The 15,684-nt window shown below is 43.2% G+C and overlaps 1 protein-coding gene and 1 long non-coding RNA gene across 11 annotated transcripts in view; one reads left to right on the top strand and one right to left on the bottom strand.

Annotated features, from left to right (window-relative positions):
• Positions 1–15,684, bottom strand: part of TYW3 (tRNA-yW synthesizing protein 3 homolog) — a 62,653-nt gene that overhangs the window by 11,536 nt on the left and 35,433 nt on the right. For 6 of the 10 annotated variants that reach the window (XM_085882006.1, XM_085882003.1, XM_085881997.1 and 3 more), the window contains 4 exons: positions 12,195–12,272; positions 11,840–11,938; positions 7,721–7,792; positions 571–704 (listed from right to left, as the gene is read on the bottom strand). In XM_085882006.1, coding sequence (XP_085738132.1) covers positions 571–704; positions 7,721–7,792; positions 11,840–11,938; positions 12,195–12,272 — 383 coding nt within the window. The remainder of the gene's footprint in view (positions 1–570; positions 705–7,720; positions 7,793–11,839; positions 11,939–12,194; positions 12,273–15,684) is intronic. The other 4 variants (XM_085882000.1, XM_085882002.1, XM_085882004.1 and 1 more) reach the window with 1 other exon arrangement.
• LOC147026530 (uncharacterized) overlaps positions 1–15,684 on the top strand; it is a 255,794-nt gene that overhangs the window by 211,222 nt on the left and 28,888 nt on the right. The window lies entirely within an intron of this gene.

The raw sequence follows: 15,684 nt of genomic DNA, 5'->3' as shown, positions 1-15,684 counted from the left end.
AGTGGCCCAGTCAGAGCCCTGACCGAAATCCAATTGAAAATCTGTGGCATGACTTGAAGATTGCTGCCCATCAACAAAAGCTCCCCACACAAACGAGACTGAGTTTGAACAGTTTTGTTCAGAAGAATGGGCAAATATTGCCCAATCAAGGTGTGCAAAGTTGGTAGAGACCTATCCCAATAGACTCACAGCTGTAATTGCTGTCAAAGGTGCTTCCATCAAGTATTAACTCAGGGGAGTGAACACTTATCAAACAAAGATATTCTCGTTTTGTATTTTAAATGATTTTTATAAAATTTGACGAATTTGTTTTTCACTTGGAAGTTGTGGGTTATGATGTGTAAATAAAGGTGGAAAACATCTGATTTAATGCAATTTAATTCCAGGCCACAAGCAATAAAAGGTGAAAATTTTGAAAGGGGGTATAGACTTTCTGAAGGCATTGGGATTTTCAGTGGAATAACATTATGAAAATTTGTAATAAACAAAATAAATAAATGGCTGCTGAAGAATTAAATCAAACTCACAAGAGCCCAACTTGGAATACAAAATGACAGACAGCTTACATACCTTTCTATCTTGCTCCAGTTATCTTTCATTTTTTCATTAGCTGTGTGAGCAAGGAACTCCAGGTATTCATTGGAGACCAACAGTTCACCATTTCGGCATAAGGGCACCTCAAGACAATGAGTGCTTCGAATTGCCTGTTCAAAAAAAGTTTAAATTAGAATTGCAGACTTTCACAAGCAAATGTAATATCTCTCCAACTTCAACCACCCCCTCCCAACTCTGTTCTCTCGTTCTCGTTCTCGTTCTCTCTCGTTCTCTCTCTCTCTCTCGTTCTCTCTCTCGTTCTCTCTCTCGTTCTCTCTCTCGTTCTCTCTCTCGTTCTCTCTCTCGTTCTCTCTCTCGTTCTCTCTCTCGTTCTCTCTCTCGTTCTCTCTCTCGTTCTCTCTCTCGTTCTCTCTCTCGTTCTCTCTCTCTCTCTCTCTCTCTCTCTCTCTCTCTCTCTCTCTCTCTCTCTCTCTCTCTCTCTCTCTCTCTCTCTCTCTCTCTCTCTCTCTCTCTCTCTCTCTTTTTCTCTCTCTCTCTCTCTCTCTCTCTCTCTCTCTCTCTCTCTCCGCCCCTCCCAACTCTGTCCTCTCTCCGCCCCCTCCCAACTCTGTCCTCTCTCCGCCCCCTCCCAACTCTGTCCTCTCTCCGCCCCCTCCCAACTCTGTCCTCTCTCCGCCCCTCCCAACTCTGTCCTCTCTCCGCCCCCTCCCAACTCTGTCCTCTCTCCGCCCCCTCCCAACTCTGTCCTCTCTCCGCCCCCTCCCAACTCTGTCCTCTCTCCGCCCCCCTCCCAACTCTGTCCTCTCTCCGCCCCCTCCCAACTCTGTCCTCTCTCCGCCCCTCCCAACTCTGTCCTCTCTCCGCCCCCTCCCAACTCTGTCCTCTCTCCGCCCCCTCCCAACTCTGTCCTCTCTCCGCCCCCTCCCAACTCTGTCCTCTCTCCGCCCCCTCCCAACTCTGTCCTCTCTCCGCCCCCTCCCAACTCTGTCCTCTCTCCGCCCCCTCCCAACTCTGTCCTCTCTCCGCCCCCTCCCAACTCTGTCCTCTCTCCGCCCCTCCCAACTCTGTCCTCTCTCCGCCCCCTCCCAACTCTGTCCTCTCTCCGCCCCCTCCCAACTCTGTCCTCTCTCCGCCCCCTCCCAACTCTGTCCTCTCTCCGCCCCCCTCCCAACTCTGTCCTCTCTCCGCCCCCTCCCAACTCTGTCCTCTCTCCGCCCCCTCCCAACTCTGTCCTCTCTCCGCCCCCTCCCAACTCTGTCCTCTCTCCGCCCCCTCCCAACTCTGTCCTCTCTCCGCCCCTCCCAACTCTGTCCTCTCTCCGCCCCCTCCCAACTCTGTCCTCTCTCCGCCCCTCCCAACTCTGTCCTCTCTCCGCCCCTCCCAACTCTGTCCTCTCTCCGCCCCCCTCCCAACTCTGTCCTCTCTCCGCCCCCTCCCAACTCTGTCCTCTCTCCGCCCCCTCCCAACTCTGTCCTCTCTCCGCCCCCTCCCAACTCTGTCCTCTCTCCGCCCCCTCCCAACTCTGTCCTCTCTCCGCCCCCTCCCAACTCTGTCCTCTCTCCGCCCCCTCCCAACTCTGTCCTCTCTCCGCCCCCTCCCAACTCTGTCCTCTCTCCGCCCCCCTCCCAACTCTGTCCTCTCTCCGCCCCCTCCCAACTCTGTCCTCTCTCCGCCCCCTCCCAACTCTGTCCTCTCTCCGCCCCCCTCCCAACTCTGTCCTCTCTCCGCCCCCTCCCAACTCTGTCCTCTCTCCGCCCCCTCCCAACTCTGTCCTCTCTCCGCCCCTCCCAACTCTGTCCTCTCTCCGCCCCCTCCCAACTCTGTCCTCTCTCCGCCCCCTCCCAACTCTGTCCTCTCTCCGCCCCCCTCCCAACTCTGTCCTCTCTCCGCCCCCCTCCCCCGACCATCACACCAAAACTCTGTGCTCTGCTTCCCCTTTCTTCTTCAAGTCCTCAACTGCCCCAAACCCCAAGTACTCAACCTCCCTTCCAAACCCCAAGTACTCAACCTCCCTTCCAACCCCAAGTCCTCAATCCCACAACCCTTCCCAATGTCTCAATCTCCCTCTTCCAACTCCATGCACCCTGTGGTAAAATGAATTAGTAATTGAATTTATCATGAGGTAAAATGATTATTCGTCTTAGTTAATGTGTTAGAAAGAATTTGATAAATATATTGTGGGAAAAGCTGGAAGGGAGGTTTGCTCACAGTGGACACATTCCTCCAGGGAATCAAAACCTTGCAATCTTATCTATTGGCCCACAAACTGCCTGGCTACTTCCATAAATCCTGACCATCTAGAGTGCAAAGCCCAATAAGGGATCGTTTATCATGCCGTGTTTGTGGTATTAATTTTACAAGACTCATCTGTGCTTTCTCAAAAGGCATCTCTTTGTTGTATTAATCACGCCTTGGTAAGATCACATATGTACTCGATGCAATTCATGTAAAATTAGGACTTCTTGAGATTCGCTCCAGGCTATCTTCCATGTGATGTGCACATGCTTGTCTTTTATTTAGTTCCTGAATAAAAGTTCTTTCGGTTTCAACGTGGTCAAGAATTGCCATGACAACCCTCAACACCCAACTATCTGTCCTCTCCTCCCCCATTTCTTCTCATTTTTAACAACGTTACACAAAGATACACAGGGAACAATGGCGCATGAGAAGGCCATTCGGCCTATCATGGCTGTGTTGTTCCTGTCGCTGTTTGTTTGGAACAGTGTTAAAAGTAAATAAAGATAGAACGTTAAATTCACAATCACTTGCCCCTTTCTTCCCTTATCCTTACCAGTGTGTTGTGTTTGTCACGCAAGCCTTCCTACAGTTGTGGGCTAATTATATTCAGACTTGCTATATGGGATCAGCATGACCCCAATTAGTGTATATGGGTGTTTTTACCTTTTCCGTTGGTCTTGGGGGAGGGGGGAGGGGGAGGAGATGCAAATTCTCTATGTAAATGTGTATCATGTCGTACCACCTCTAGGTGGGGGAGGGTATTACAAGTCTCCACCATTTACAGTGCAGTATTCCTGTCACCACAGTTTGCAGTGCATTGAGGTGTTTTGATTTATGAGCAGTAGGTACGTTTTTGCTTCCTACACGTAACTTCATGGGTTTTTTTCCTCCTGATATAGAGCTGTCAGTTGCCTATAAACTGCCCAAATAAAGGCATACATCTGAAGAACGTGTTTCATGTTTGGAACAAGATCGCCCATAAGGCGGGTAATCTGCTAGTGGGAGCATTCACATAATCGTAGTCATAATGCACTAGTTAGAATTGCACCCCATCTGGATGAAATGTGTTCAGAAACTAATCAGCAGATTGGAATAGCACTTCAATTCCCTTATAATCGTGGCATATTTTTCTGACAACAAAACTACAGAAACCTCCACATGGGTCATTACAAAAATACAGATTTCTGTAATATACGGAAGGTGTGTCACCCATGCTTGACGTATCACAACCTGCTTACATTATTTTTTTTGATGGAAGAAAATGAAAGAGTACAACCAACTTTCACATTTTGTCAAAAAAATTTTTTTTCAGAAAGTCAAATGTCTTAGTCAGAGAGTCTCCTGGTTTATTGCAAGCCTCTACTACTGCTGGTCAATTGCAGGCCTTACTCTGAGAGGGAAACATTAGATCTGAGCATACATGGCACTATTCTGGTCACTACAGGAAGGCAGTCAGTGACTGAAACTTCAGACTTTGAAACTCACTTTGGAGTGACTATTCAAAGCTATCATTTTCAGCCGTAGTAGAATCAATGATAACCATCTGTCTTGAATTTCTCACTCCTATGTACATCTTTCGCATGGAAGGGAGCTCTATGACATGCTCAAAATCAAGATCATGTCAGTGGATGTTCAAAACAGTGGATGTGCAAATGTGCAAAACGTTCCAAGCATAGATGTGCAAAACTGAAAAGAAAAAGAGCAATCAGAGATGGCAAACCCTCGTCGGGACTTCTTTTGAGTGGTGTATTTTATAGGTTTTCAAGTAAATCCAACATGGCTGCCAAACCATGTGACCTATGACATCATATGTGTGACTTTCGTTCCTCATGGAAAGGCGGTCATAAGTGTAAAGTTTCGCCTCGATCTTTTCAACCATTTCAGAGAAGAAAATTTTTGAAGGTGAAAAAAAAACAAAAAAACAATATTGCTGCCAAATCACGTGGCCAATGACGTCATCAAAAATAAATTTGTGGACCATTTTATCCTGACATGACCCCTCAATTTTTTTTATACTGATTGGATGTAGAGTTCTACATATGCAATTAGGAGGTCACAACGAAGACAAGCACCAATGGCATCATAAAAATACCACACTCATTCCCGATGAGGAATGCTTGCTATGTGCCACTTTGTACATCCATGGCTTAGGGAACACGTGTGAAATGTCCCCTCGATTTGTCCAGCCATTCTGGAGAATTTATTTTGTGGGTTTTAGGGTAAATCCAATATGGCTGCCAAACCATGTGACCAACGATTTCATGCGTGTGAACCTTTTGTTCCTCATGGACAGGTGGTCAGATGTGTAAAATTTCGCCTCGATCTGTTCAGTCACTTCAGAGAAGACTTTTAAAGGTTAAATTTTTTTTTTAAACAATATGGCTTCTGAATCACGTGACCAATTAAGTCATGATTTTTTTTTCTGTGGACCATTTTATGCCTCGATGACCCTCAAACATTTTCATCCTGATCGGATGTGGCATTCGACATATGCAATTATGTCGTCATAACGAGCGCACCTATGACGTCATTAAAAAAATCACACATTCCCCATGAGGAGTGCTTACTGTGTGCCAAGTTTCAATTTTTTCCTTGATGCGGTTTCAGAGATACAGAGGTGCAAAAATGTTAACGTTTTCCCAATATGACTGCCACACCACGTGACCTATGACGTCATAATTATCATTGAAACATTGTGCATGAGTAGTCGCACCAATGGTGAAAAAATCGTCTCAATCCGACAAGCGGTTGCAGAGAAAAACACGAAAGCTCTGTGTGGACAAACAGACAGACAAAAACAAATGGACCGAAATACAATATAATACCCCCTCAGAATCCTTCAGTGAGGGTAATCTTACGATAATTTACCGTCTGTCTGTTCCCAGGTACCGCAAAAACGGCTGAACCGATCGCAACCATTTTTTGGGTGTGTAATCCTGGGACCCCTTGGAGTAATATAGGCATAAATATAATAACATGACCCCCTCGACAGTTCCCATAGGGAGTGGGTGCTTCGAGTAAAAGTAATCAAACGTGTTTTTAAAAAAAGACTTATTAATGGGAGCAGTAAAAGCCTTCTTGAAGCAAGAAGCAGCAAGTCCGATCACACTCCTTCGTTACTGCCATCAAAAGCAATCCACATCCAAACAAAATCTATGCTAAAATGCTTTTGTGGGATTTGAATGTAGTGCACCCAAATGCTGAATATATACACAGATAAGTTGGAATGCCTGATATTCTTTCGACAATATACCATATTTTCAAGCCTGGGGATGGATTAGTGATTCGGGTGGCTGGCTTAGGATCCTGAGTTTGAGCCCTGCTGGCTGTTGAATCAACACCAGGTGAGGTTGACTCAGCCTGTCATCCTTTCGAGGTCAGAGAAATGAGTACCAGTGCACTGGTAGAGAGGCACAGCATCAGCGGCACAGCTGTGCTTTGAAGAAATGACAGCTACCTGGCAGCCAAGCTGCCATACGCAAAAACAGAACAGAACCGTATTTTCATGTAAACAACACGCGGGCTATTATGACGTTATGTTAAGTTAGTTCCAAAATTTCCAACTACCGGTGTACACTCGTGCACGGGTTATATGGTATTTCACCATACGGCATGTGACATAACCACAAGGGGTCAAGTTAAATCATCAAGAGAGTTATAAAAAGAGGCGGTTGTTTTTTTTTTTGCAAGTTTAATTGTAATATCTTTAATTATGGTTCTTTCACACATTTTTCCAACACATGTATACATATCTAAAACCAAAGTTATTTAAGGTACTGATAAGGCATCTTCTGTAAAGCCTACAAAAGTCCTCGTCTGCTGTGTCACTGTGAAACAGCTGAAGCAGCTCAGAGATGGCAAGTGTTAGGGTGTGTTCAGTTAACAAGTTTCTTGCAAAGAGCTCGCCAAGTGGCTCAAGCACTCAAGCAAGCACTGCATATGAAATTGTTGCTAAGGAACGGCTGCTTGGGAAATTAACACACTTCCTCAAAAGGATTGTTAAGCAAGTGGATTGGAGGGTTTGCCAGATGGTCCTTTTGGAATTTCAGTTATATTTTGGTGAAGCAACAAAGGAAATAATTTTTTTTCATTATTGCGAGTTAACAAATAATAAATATTTTGTTTATCAAAACATCATTTATTGCTTTCATAATGAATCTGTTGGATTTTGATGGCTTGTTTCGTGAAAATCTTTCACCTATGCAGACCAGTGAAAATAGGACCAATGCGGACCAATGAGGTTTTGGTCTTCGTGGACCAGCCTCCAGTGGAAAAAAAAATAAAATGCTGATCTAATTGTGTTAACCTAGAATTTGTATGTCTAAATTATCCACAAGTTGATTTTATTTTATTTTTAACCTCAAATGTACATTATGTAAGTGAGAACCAATATACAGTCCAACAAGCTATATCATACATTCAAAAATTACATCACAGAAACATAGCTTTGCACAGAAATGATAGAGCGATACATTTTGTATTTTAAATAAAATGCTGTTCAAATTACAAAAAGTATCTTTAACTTAATCTGAATTTTAATATGCAAAATTTCAAAGGGGGTCCCCTCAACAAATTATATTTATATAATCACCATCCTCAGGGATAGTCCATTCATTAGTAGTGAGTGAGAGTCAGCACAGGTTCTCAGATCTACCGCAATCTGTATACCCTGGTATATAGGCTCTGCATTGTTAATCTGTATACCCTGGTATATAGGCTCTGCATTGTTAAATGCTCTATCATATTAATGTGTGAGAATGTGTGCATATTTTGACTTGGCATGGCTTTTTAAAAGTTTCAAAAATATGGCAAACCAAGATAACTCCAATGATACTACAATGACGTGAGAAATTTTTTGAAATCAAATACAGGAAAACAAATTGGACCATATTTGCTATCGTTATTCAAATGAAATGATAAAACTTACCACGATCACCTTTCCTTTCTTCCCCATTGCAATTCCTGAGTTTCTGAAACCAGACTGTACAGCAACTGTGTGCTAATGGCAAAGGACAAAGATGAAAATAAATTACCATCAATCAATAAATAGCACAGTTGTGGTCATTTACAATCGCTTGCAAATGCGCAAATTGGCAAACAAATGAGCACAATTATGAACATTTGTCGATGTATTGGTCAGTAACTGCATTCAAGATGCTGATGGCAGACATTATTACAGAGCAGTGTGATTATCCACAAGGGGAAAAAAAATTTTTTTTTTTAATCATCAATGCCCAAAGTAGAAACTGTGAAGACCTGGCCAAGAAGACCTGGCAAACAAGGGGACACATATGGCAATGGCCGATAAAACGAACATGTGATAAAGTGCAGAGATAATAACAAAATATATATTGTGGCAAACATTTTATTACGAATGGTAATTCATCTCAAAAGCAGCAGTGATTACATTCATCCAGACAGCATGCATAAACAGATTTTCAAAACAAACGTAGAACGTGCAAACACACAGAGGAAACTGGGGTGCTTCAGGACAGGGCTACAATGGGCCATCCACTCTGGCAGCTCTTCTGGCTGATGATATCAAGTTCCAATGTGTTGCTATTGATATAAATGGCAACACAATGCATTTACAACATGGTGACGGAGATTGCAATATGTTGGCACAAAAGCATTCGCAAATTAGAACAGCACTCAGGAGAGTGCATACCTCTGTCAGGCTGAACAGTTTATGTTTTGTATCCCACCGACAGGCTGCATCTGGATCGGGACCTGAACCAAAATGTAATCAGCTTGTTCTTGTCACCCAACCACCCATCCATCTAGTTTTGTCACAAGTCGTCAACAACTTTTTGAAGTACCATGCTATATATCGTCTTTGGCCCCATCTCTCAATGGTGAAAAAACACTTGAACATTTTCAGAATTCTCGTATCGGGATTTGGATCTTCACCAAAATTGAATTGATTCATCTTTATCACATACCCAACCTGTGCACCAAGTTTCATCCTAATCCGGTCATAACTTTTTGAGATATAATGTTATGTATCGTTTTTCGCCCAACACAATAGTGAAAAATCACTTAATAAATTATAGTATCCGGATCCTGATCGGGATCTTCACCAAAATCAAATGATTCTGTCTGTATCTTATACACACAACCTGTCCACCAAATTTCGTCCGAATCTGTCCACAACTTTTTGAGATATCATGTTCAGAGAAACAGACAAACAAACAAAAACAAACATAAACAGACAGGGATGAAAACATCACCTCTGTTCATCTTCGATGGCGGAGGTAACTAAAACGCACTTAATGGAAGTGCTGACTCGTGCTGTTGTTTTCTCTTCCTTCAATACCGCCCCAGAGGGAACCAATCTATACTGTCGTGTGGATGCAGTGTGAACTAGAAGGGCACTCGGTAGAGCACGTAACCCCGCCACGTAATGCCTGATCCACGAGAACATATCGGGTCCAATACATTTTTGAAATATCATGTCATACAGTGATGTATCATTTTTGGCTCTATCTCTCAATGGTGAAGAATCACTTTAAAAATTGTCGAATCTGGATCTTCACCAAAATCTAATCAATTCTTCCTTGTCACACACCTAACCTGTCCACCAAGTTTCATCCGAATCCGTAAACAACTTTTTGAGATATACCGCTATATATTGTTTTTGGCTCCATCTCTCAATGGTGAAGAGTCACTTAAAAAAATTCCAGTAGTCGGATGCAGATCCGGATCTTCAATAAAATCTAATCAGTTCGTCCTTGTCACACATCGAACCTGTCTACGAAATTTCATCCGGATTCGTCAACAACTTTTTGTCTCTGCACAGGATATCTCAAACAGACAAACAGAAAGGGGTGAAAACATAACCTCCTTCACCGAGAGGAACTAATTGCTCTAAAAGAAAGTAAACTAGAACGTCAGTCGAGTGCATACCTCTGTTAGGCTGAACAGTTTAAGTTTTGTATCCACTGATAGGCTGGATCTGGATCTGGACCTGAACCAAACTCGAATCGGCTTATTCTTGTCACTTAACAAACTCATCCACCTAGTTTTGTCAAAACTCTTCCACAACTTTTTGAAACATCATACTATATATTGTTTTTGGTCCGATCTCTCAATGGTGAAGAATAACTCAAAAATTATAGTATCTGGATCCGGATCCTCATCAAAATCTCATCAATTCATCCTGGTCTTAGACCCAACTGGTCCATCAAATTCCGTCCGAATTCGTCCCCAACTTTTAGATATCTTGCTCACAGCCAAACACCCAGACAGACAGACAGACAGACAGACAGACAGACAGACAGGGGTGAAAACGTATTCATCCACCTTCAGTGGCAGAGTTGTCAACTTTTAAAAACAAAACCCAGTCTCATCGGCTTGACAGAACTCGCATCGGCTCCTTTCATCCGTTATGTGGCCGATGGCACAAAATGCCATGACTCGCGACATTCCCAAAGGCTTCAAATGTAACAAAATGGGATAGAAGAAAAAGAGCACTGAATGTGACAAAACTAAGTACCTTACAGCAAAACCTTGTATAAAATAAACATGGCAGAGGATGGGGTAAAAACCATCCTTGTCAGGCAGTTTGTTGGATTAATCACCAATGGACATAGCTTGTTTATCAAAGTGCAGTTAATCAAGCATTTGGCCTCATGGGAGTTGAGTGTAGTTTGCATTTGAACATTAGCGTCAGAAGATTCTGGTTCTGGGTTTGATGTAATGCATTTTCGTGTCTCTTCACGTGCTTTCACATGCATTTTTGCATTGGGTTCGTCTGTCCATGTCGAGGCTGCATGCTCTGTTGGGCCTCATTCGGGAATGTTGCCGCGTTTCCGCCCCTTCCCTGTTTGTTCCCGTGCTTGTTGCCCAGCTGCCCCACTATCAGTGTGCTTCCTGAAGCATATAGACCACGTTTGTACTTAGCGATTGACGATATTGAATGACAATTTCTGTTACTACCCACTCCTTCTGTTGGTCGGACTTAAACATCTGTTGGGCCTTCTGCTTGAATAATCCTGAAGAAGACAATTGGAGGCACACCTATTTTTACGCAGATTGCCAAAACGTTGTTCATCTATGTATTAAAGTAGCCAGATTTCTCGGTCCTCGTCCTCGTCATGCTCTTTTCAATGGGACACCATTAAGGCAGTACGTCTGGTGCTCAGCTCGGCCTCCACGGACGTACTCATCATACTCTACGGATGTACACTTCCACCACTCAACCATTCCCGTCGCTTTGCTGAAGGCAACTGAACAACATAACCCATATATCTGACTCGATCTTACTGTCTGATGTCCTTAGGCGACGGGCTGAATGGCAGACGCTAGGCATCGGGATGACCGATTTAGTAAGATGGCATTACATCTGGGACGTCATTACTGCATTACATTTAGCACTCGGCAGCCCTTTTGAGGCCTTTATGGTGATCTATTATTCAGGACTGAATAAGGATGTAATTTTACAACTTGGGGGAGGGGGGGGTAATATCTGATCCCTGGGCACATACAAAACTAATTAATAACATTGTTTTTTTGGTGCATAATTGTGTGTATTGCTAAAATTTAAGTTGGGTTGTTTGCAGAAAACAATATTTCTGTGAATTTTTCTTTTTTGCAAATATTGACTGGGAAAAAAACGATTAATGTAGGTCTACTGTAATAAATATAAGCTATGTTGTTCAACGACTGTCAGCGAAGCCACGGTTCAATGCTAGCATCACAATAAACAGCTTGGAAAACCACATCGTCTTCTGTACGTCGTCCCAACCGCAACTCCCTTCACTTCAAATCCCATGTTCAGCTTTAGGGATGGAATACAGATCTCGGTGACCCCTCGAGAATACAAGTCATCCACTTTGTACAACTCCCCCCCCCCCCAAAGAGCATAATTTCATTGTTTCTGACAATTATGTTGCTCGTCATAAAAACGCCCACACCCCCCCCCCCCCCCCCCGTGCATCAGACAGGTGGCCATTGATTTGATTGACATTTTGGGTATGTCAGAAGATGGGAATAATGACAGGCAAATCTAACACAATCAGTCAATTCAAAACTTGTACTGGCTTACCAGGAGCTTTGCATCATCCAGGCGCCAGCATTGAACGTGGAGCACAAATGCCTCAAATTTAAGAGTGACGTCTCTGCTGACAGAGTCCAGGGCTTTTTCCTAATCGCAAAACATGCAAAGCTGAGTCAAGCACAAGTATCTGGAACCAATTCATCACTGCTCAAAAGAGCTGCCATGTTAGATGATCCTCCAAAAATGTCATTTCGTGAAGATAAAACCCAAACCATCAGCAACAAATAAATAAATATCCTTATTTTGTCATGTGCCTCCAATTTAGATTCTCCAGTAAATAAACAATAGGAAAACCCCCCCCCCCACACAATGTTCATCAAAAACTATAGCCATGAACACGTACCAAATCCTTTGTCAAGACAAGGCCGTGAGAAACAAGCAACCAGGTGCAACCTTGTTTCTGCACTCCTGCTGCACTTTCCTGCAATACATTATACATGAAATGAATGTGTGTGTTCCTTTGGAAAAAAAACAACAACAAAACAATTAAATAAAATCAAAGACAAATTTGAACAGCTCCTCCATCTCTACCTGAATCTATTTCACAGGCTGAATGTTACAATCCTGAGCTGTGAGTCTGCAGAATAATGCCATCATAAATTAATTTTTCTTGGTTTTCCAGTGGCTATACAGTCGAGCTTTCAGTCGATTTTATTAAAGTTAACAATAATAAGACACCAGGTATACGAGTAGGGCAGGCAAGTTATGACAAGCCGTGTGATTATCAGCGGAGGCTAAACCGCAACTGGCAAGTAGCTAAGGGGGCAGTTCAAGTTCAGCTCTCTATTGAACTTAAAGAACAGAATATGGAAATAATAAACAGAAACAAAAAGTCATGAAAGGAGTGAAAATAACCACAAAGGTTTTTAATTGATTTTATTTCATTTTCTCTGTATTCAACTGGTGTTTATTATTCTTTTTCTTCTTTCCGACCATTCGTATTGACTATTCATCCATCGCTCTTCCCTTTCAAATGTGGTAACACCATGCTTTTTGACTGCGAGCAGGAAATCTTTAAAATGCATGGATCAATTCAGATGAAACTTGGTGGGCAGGTTGGGTGGGTGACAAAGATGAATTGATTTGATTTTGGTGAAGATCCATATCCAGATCCAGATACAAGATTCAAAATTATTTTTTTTTTTAAGTGATTCTTCACCATTGAGAAATGGGACCAAAAACGATATTATCTTACGACATTTCAAATAGTTATGGACGGGCTATTACAAAACTTGGTGGATCAGTTGGGTAGGTGACAAGAACAAGCATTTGATCTTGGTTCAGGTGCGGATGTGGATCTGGTCTACCAGTGGTATACAAAACAAACTGTTCAGCCTGGCGGAGGAATGCGCTCTACCGAGTGCCATTCTAGTTTGGACATGTAATATTGCTTGCGTCAAATATCGACGGCCATCACTCTTGAAACCCAAACACGACATCGGAACGGAAATTTGGGATCCAGACAAAGAAGCTTCAATGATTCATAAGACAGATTCCATTGAAACGGCACACGACAGAGACATGCATTTGCCGGATAAATGCTGAGATCTAGAACAGATCTGGAACAAATTCAGCTCAGCACAAGAGTCCACAGAGATGAAACCACAACGAGCAACGATTCTTCACTAAATTTCTGCTGATAAAAATGTAAAAGGACAAATGTTGGACTTGGTTACATTTAAAGAACAAACCTGCAATGGTGGTGTACCCCTGGTGAATGGTGGCATGACAGAATGCAGGTACAAAGCGGTGTGTCTTGCGCACTCGGTGAGGATATGATTGCTGTGCACCTCTTAAGGTCATGAAGTTTGGCTACCGCTGATCCACTTCCGAAAACATGTGCGCAATCCAATGCACATTTGATAAGTAATAAAAAAAAAAAAAACTACATCATTGAATACTAATGTGACTTCCAAGGAAGCAGTAGACATGGAAAGGGGGCATTTGGCATATCAAGCATGTGCTTTATAGTTTTTCTTCTACTCCTGCTACAACCACCACTTTAACGGGCCCGAATCTTTCACGAACCGACTGGCCAGGCCTGAAGTTCGAAGGTAGTGGCAGGAATTTGGTATATTTTGAGGGTGCCGGCGATAACTTGCCGGTCATCGTGAAAGATACCCTGGGATCTAATACATCCAATAACTAATGTTAGCAGAAGGGAACCCTGCCAAACATTCACTCCAGGGACGGTGCACTTTGTGATGCAACACCCTTCCTGTGAAGCCAATGTTATCTGGTGAATGTTAAAGATTCACACCACACGAACTACCTTTATTTTATGGACTGAATTATGATTTTAAATTATTTTCTAAGATACCAACACCATTTTCCATATTCTGAGCATCCGATCCACAAACAAGTTTTTCATCCGCAGATTGATGGAGTACTGCTCTGCCATCTGGGCTGGCACCCCTGCTCAACACTTTGCTCAGCTCGACGCCATGGAGACCAAAGTCCTCAAGATCATTGGAATCTCTTGCAATGAAGCCAAGTCGATGGGCCTATTACTTTTCCATCACTGGCAGGTCGGTGGTCTCTGTTGTCTTCCACCTCCTTTCTGGTCTTGGACCCTCTGCCCTCTGCGTGCTCTGTCCCCAGAGGGGGTTGCTGGTGGACCACATGCATCCTGCAGGTGGTCCACTAGCAACCCCCTCCGAGTGAAACTCCCCAAATCCAGAAATACTGCATTTCAATCTTCTCCTGCTGTTTCCTTTGTTTTATGTTGCCTCCTAATCTCTTAGGATGTTGCGTCCTAATCCCCGTGTTTTAGCTCTTCCATGAGCTTTGACTGTATATACAAAAAAAAGAAGAAAACATCTAGATCCCTTTACTATCTACAAGTTGTAATTTGGTCATGATATGATTGTTAGCACAGAACTCCTTGATCTTTTTTGAGAGATACCCTGATATATGTATTGTTACCTGTGCAATATGCAATGGATAGAGGTTACGTTTTCACCCGTCTGTCAGTCTGTCTGTCTGTCTGTGAGCACGATATCTCAAATCATTTCAGTCAGGTCAGTCAGGTTTCTTGACTGCCTGTAACATGTAACCCAGTGCTTCCTGCTGCATGGTCGGGTAGTTGGCGACGAAACTGACTACCCTCACTGGCTCGCCAGTAGGGAGGGTTACTGTGACATGCTGCAGGACTAAAAACAATACCTGCTAAAGGGCGGATGAGCTCCTTTCGGGAGCCAAAGGCCATCTAGTAAGGAGATGGTGTCTCCAAAAAAACACCCATCCCGTTAGACCGTTTTTTTTTTTTAGGTAGTAGGTTGTAGACAGCAACCACGAAGGGTAGTACTACCATTCTGACTTAGAAGCGTTAAAGTGGTGCCTGGAACCATCTTACACTCCCTGTGCCAGGATTGCTGGTCTTTCTTTCTGTCTCACTCAAACTATAACTACCGGGCTAGCTCTCATATCTCATTCTTACAAACAAACATCACACACTTTTCTTACTCACTCATTTTCACTCCTCACTTTACATCCTCTCTTTTATTTTTCTTTATTTAAGGTCCGGCCTCGATGAGTTATATTTAGTCCATGACTGGAGCCTTCAACATTAAAAAAAAGAAATATTATGGACGGATTCAGATGAAACATGGAGAACGGGTTGGTTAGGTGACAAGAACAAGACAATTATGCCTGGTGTTGGCTTCATGGTTCGGGTGGTGGGCTTGGGATCCTAGTGTCCAGAGTTCAAATCCCACTCAGCCTTTTAATTAATACCAGGTGGTGTTGACAGCCTGTCATCCTTCCAAGGTCGGCAAAATGAGTCCCCGCTTGCTAGGATGATTGAGCCATTCGAGTATCCTGCATCGGAGTGG

The sequence above is a fragment of the Eptatretus burgeri genome, chromosome 5, assembly GCF_056783735.1.
Source record: "Eptatretus burgeri isolate ZD-2024b chromosome 5, Ebu_testis_v1, whole genome shotgun sequence".
Lineage (NCBI taxonomy): Eukaryota > Metazoa > Chordata > Myxini > Myxiniformes > Myxinidae > Eptatretus > Eptatretus burgeri.
The sequence above is the reverse complement of the archived record's forward strand: the minus strand, read 5'-3'. Positions and strand labels throughout refer to the sequence as shown.